This window comes from Centroberyx affinis, unplaced genomic scaffold (genome assembly GCF_046629955.1).
Source record: "Centroberyx affinis isolate AG114_WGS23_722 - 3 ecotype Tasmania unplaced genomic scaffold, CSIRO-AGI_Caff_v1 ptg000594l_1, whole genome shotgun sequence".
Classification (NCBI taxonomy): Eukaryota; Metazoa; Chordata; class Actinopteri; order Beryciformes; family Berycidae; genus Centroberyx; species Centroberyx affinis.
In genome coordinates, this window is record NW_027279233.1 from 52,501 (window position 1) to 57,500 (window position 5,000).

The 5,000-nt window shown below is 42.2% G+C and overlaps 1 protein-coding gene across 1 annotated transcript in view; it reads right to left on the bottom strand.

Annotated features, from left to right (window-relative positions):
- LOC139643401 (nardilysin-like) overlaps positions 1-5,000 on the bottom strand; it is a 35,783-nt gene that overhangs the window by 12,010 nt on the left and 18,773 nt on the right. Inside the window, 4 exon segments of the mRNA XM_071518539.1 lie at positions 873-924; positions 1,610-1,729; positions 3,714-3,800; positions 4,289-4,412. Of these exon segments, the coding sequence (XP_071374640.1) occupies positions 873-924; positions 1,610-1,729; positions 3,714-3,800; positions 4,289-4,412 (383 nt within the window).

The following is a 5,000-nucleotide window of genomic DNA, read 5'->3' on the forward strand; positions in this document are numbered from 1 at the left end:
ATATACTGGATATTTTGTGGTTGTACTGATTTATGAATTAATTGCAATAAAAGTATGAAAAAAAAAAAAATTTGGCAGACAGAAAGTTCAACCCAGCTGAACTTTTTCTGGACGGACTGATTCGTCAGCGTCCGTTCGGCCAATCAGATCATTCCTACGTCTGTTCTGTGGAAGCTAGCGGCGAACACAGAGACGAAGGTCGGACCGGAACAAAGATCACAGAGTTCAGCTGGTGGACCGGAGGCTTTACTGAGTTTCTACTGCAGAGTCTGTTTCTTCTTCTGCTCTTCTGCCTCGCCGCCATGTTGACGCTCACAGCAAACCAACACACACATCTGTCAGCAATAACTCTGTTTTCTGATGGATCAGTGGAGGATCACAGTGAGGGATCAATCAAAAGTGTGAACCAATGGGAGATCAGTTAGGGAGAGAAAGGCAAAAATCTGTGATGTTTAATTGGTTTAATTTTTATGTCGCCTCCTGGTAAACGATGAAGTCACTAAAGATTTACCGGTTCCCAGGAAGGAAAAGGAATGAGAATTTGATATAAAAATATAATACAATAAAATAACTTTGGCATATGGGGTGATAGAACGAGTTCATTTAGAACCAGAGGAGGCTGCTGGTTGTTTCCATCCTGGTTACAGAGAACTAGAGAAGATGAACTTGTGCGAGTCATGTATGAGTCATGTATGAGTCTTGTATGAGTCATGTATGAGTCATGTATGAGTCATGTATGAGTCTTGTATGAGTCTTGTATGAGTCTTGTATGAGTCTTGTATGAGTCTTGTATGAGTCATGTATGAGTCATGTATGAGTCATGTATGAGTCATGTATGAGTCATGTATGTTGTGTGTCGTTCGCTCTCTTACTTCTCTGGACTCTTCTGGATCATCGGGGACAGGAGGTTGAAACGGACGTAAGCTGAGAGACAAAAACACAGAGAGACAAAGACAGAGAGACGTGTCACCGTGTCGCTCCGCATTTACTGAACGAGTCTCTACTGGAAAACTACGGTGGCCGAGACGTGTCCAACGAACTGCATATCCAAAACACTTTGCAAATTCGAAAAACACAAGCGCATTAACGGAAAATACAAATGCAAAAGCCACAACATAACAACGGAAGTGAGCAACAACAGATGTTGACAATGAAAGCTAGCTTCATAATAGCCTAACGTTAGATGGCAGAGTACATAAATATGAAAATATATCATATAATATATAATCATAGTTAGCTAGCGAACAACGTTTCACTTACTTCTCAAACAGGTGAGAACTTTCCTCTTCCACATGTGCAGCCAATAACAGTCGGCCCGTTTCATTGTCAACATCCGTTGTTGCTCACTTCTGTTGTTATGTTGTGGCTTTTGCATTTGTGTTTTCCGTTAATGCGCTTTGTGTTTTTCTAATTTGCAAAGTGTTTTGGATCTGCAGTTGGTTCGACACGTCTCGGCCACCGTAGCAAACAGAACCTGAGGTAGAAACTAAAGGTGTATTTTTACATGCCGGCAGAGCAACCGGCGAAGCACGCGGCTTTACGGGCAGAGTCTCTGACCAATCAGAGCGCTCGGCCGACAGCGGCTGATATGAGTGACAGGTGGACGGACCTTTAGGGATCTTGAACTTGTTGTCCTTCTTGTACCACAGACAGCCTCTGCTGCTGTTCACGATCCGGACCGGGAACTCCGTGTCCGGACAGTCCGACGCCTTCAGAGTGAAGTCTGTCGCTGAGGAGGAAGACGAGAGAGAAGCGGTCAGCTGATCAGACTGAAACACTCTACCAGTCGACAGTCTGACACACAGGTTTCTTTATTCTGACTATTTTACACATTTTAGAATAACAGTAAAGACTCAAAACTATGAAATAACACAAATGGAATTATGCAGTGACCAAAAAAGTGTTAAACAAATCCAGGCTCATTGAGGGAAAGTGTGCTATTACTTTTCTAAGAGATTCATTGTGTATTTTTTGCGATATTCGCGATTAAATGCAATGCAATTTTTTTGCCCAATTCACTTACATGGGATTTTGCATAAAAGTATCTGTAGCTCAGAAACCATAAGAGCTAAAAATTACACCAATTGACCTAATGGTGGCGCTGTAACAGCCCTCTTTACGTTTTGGTCCATAACTTTTGAACCGTAGCGTGTAGAATCTTCGTTTTCCCTGGATTTCCTGGGTCATTACGCATCTAACCATATAGGCCACTCCCACTTCCGCCTAACTAGATTTTCCAACATTTCAATTTTTTTCCAAAACTGTTTTTTCGCTACCCCTCCTACATATTTTGTCCAATCTTCACCAAATTTGATACACAGCATGTTTGAACTGTCCTGCACAAATGTGCCGATTTGTTTTTTGATATTCCGTACCGTTTTGATGTTATTGGTTTCCAAATGTTGATCAAATGTTGTAGCGGGGCCTATGTTTTAAAAATTGGTAAAACTCATGAACGCATTATGCTATCCCATCCAAATGTGGTACAGTTGTGCAGGTATCATGTCTCAGCCAACCTGTAAAATTTGGTGTAATTTCGCCAATTGGGGGCGCTACAGCAACCTGTAACATTTTAAATGATCATAACTCTGTGACTGTAAATCGTGGAAACACAATTCTTTTTTCCTTGGATTCTCTTTGTTCCCTAGCGCCCTAGCAACCACTGGTGACACCCTAGCAACCACTGGTGACACCCTAGCAACCACCTACCAAAACCCTAGCAATCACCTAGAAACACCCTAGCGACCACTGGCGAAACCCTACCCGCAACTTAGCAGCACTCTAGCAAAGACCAGTTCAAAGTGACAGTCACTTTGGACGGCAAGCACACTTTAAATTTTCTTCAGAAAATGTAGCCTTTTCTAGTTTAGATTCTTTGCCTTGATGGAAAGGCAAAGGCTTTGGAAAGAAATTCATACACAGGATCAACTTCACTATTTATATTTGACTAAGAAACTCATTTCAAGCGTTTAAGCAGAAGCCTGTAGATCAGAATGCTTTAAGAGAATGAAACACAGAACATTCAGTCAGGAGTCAGACTGTGGACTGGTGTTGTTGTTTTTTTTTTAAATCATCGCTGTTGCATAAAAAACTTGTATCTCAAAGTCAGTTTTTCCAGATGTGAGAAAAGCGGTCCGATCTCAGCAGAGAGTTTCCCAGCTCAACACTGAGGACCTGAAGGAAACCTGCACACTCCAAACCTGAAGCTGCACCGTTTACATAGAGATATGAAAATGTTGTGTAGTTCTGGATGTTGTTCTGCCCACTGCTGAGCGCCTGGTCAGAAACACATTTCACTCTCTTGTCTGTGTCGTGTGCTAGGGCTGAACGATTTTGAAAAAATATCTAATTGCGATTATTTTGACTGATATTGCAATTGCGATATGATTTGCGATATTAGAGGGAATGATCATTTTTACATCATTATTCTCATTTTCATAGAAAAACGTATTAAAATGATTATGGTGTGATTTTTGCGGGGATCTGTACCAAACAAAGATGTTTTCTTAAGTCTGTAGAATATGATGTGTAGGCCAGGACATCTCTGCAGCACCACAATATTTACTTTAAAATGATATTTTGACACATTTCACCTTTAACAAATATTGTGCCTCCTGCGATTTGAAAATTGCAGGAGGCCATATTGAGATTTCGATAAAATTTTGATTAATTGTTCAGCCCTATTGTGCGCTGTGTGTTGTTTAGATACTGACCGATGAACTTGTTCTCGGCAGGCAGGTGGAGTTCAGGGTTGAGTTCAAAGTCTCCTGCCCAGCGCTCCGCCCACTCCTCCGGGACATCTGACACGGGACAGGAAACAGGAAGCAGGAAACAGGAAACAGTCACTTACAGTCTCAACCGACCGCTCCTCTGAAGAGACGCAGGACAGCGACTCCCAACCGAGAGTCTGCAGGTTCTCAATCCAATTTTTGCTTTTTCCTTGTGAAATACTAATGAAACAGCCTATCTGTGAGCGTGTAGACTGGTGCATTTCTGGTGAAACGCACCAGTCTAAACCACAAGTAGGCATCACTTTGTTTTAAGGGGTCATGAGACAAAAAGGTTGAGAAGTGTTGGGTTAGAGGAGCCGGACTGTGACAGGAGAGTCACAGGTTCGAACCCCAGCTGGGAAACCTCAAGTCTGCAGCCGGGAGACTTCACTTCCCCAGCAGGTTCAAATATGTGAGCTGTGTGTTTTTATAGATACTGATGAGTCATGGGACTACTGTGTGTGTGTGTGTGTGTGTGTGTGTGTGTGTGTGTGTGTGTGTGTGTGTGTGTGTCGTACCCTCCATGCTGTAGCTGGTGCCGAACCACCTCTCCCTCAGCAGACACTGACCCTCGTTCTCCGGTGACAGCAGCAGCAGGTTGGATCTGTCCGGAGTCAGCAGGGACAGAGCTGCAGAGATCACCTGCACACACACACACACACACACACACACACACACACACACACACACACACACACACACACACACACACACACACACACTCTTATTGGATGTGTATGTCTGTGTACACCCTGCAGGCAGCAATCCGTCTATTTTCATATTTTTCATCCATATATTTCTACTTGATGTAGTAAGTGTTGTTTAAATACGCTCCATTTGCTCCGTTCTCATTTATATTCTATATTTTCCCCATGAGGTTCATTTGAGTTTCAGCTAATCTAATATAATATGATCTAATCTAACTTGATCTAATTTAATCTGATCTAATCTAATTTAATCTGATCTAATCTAATCTGATCTAATCTGATCTGATCTAAGTAAATAAACTGTTGAGTTTAGTGAGTAGTTTCCCTCTCAGGATTTGACGTCGGCACAAATCATTCAGCAAAACTCTTTCAACCCGGAGGGAAAACATTCATTTCTAAACCACACTGTTCACTGAGTGTCTATGGGGAGCCCTTTACCTAATGTGATTTTGATTGATTATTATTATTAGTAGTAGTATTAACAGTAGTAGAGGTTTAGAGTCCCGTGGTCTGACAGGAAACA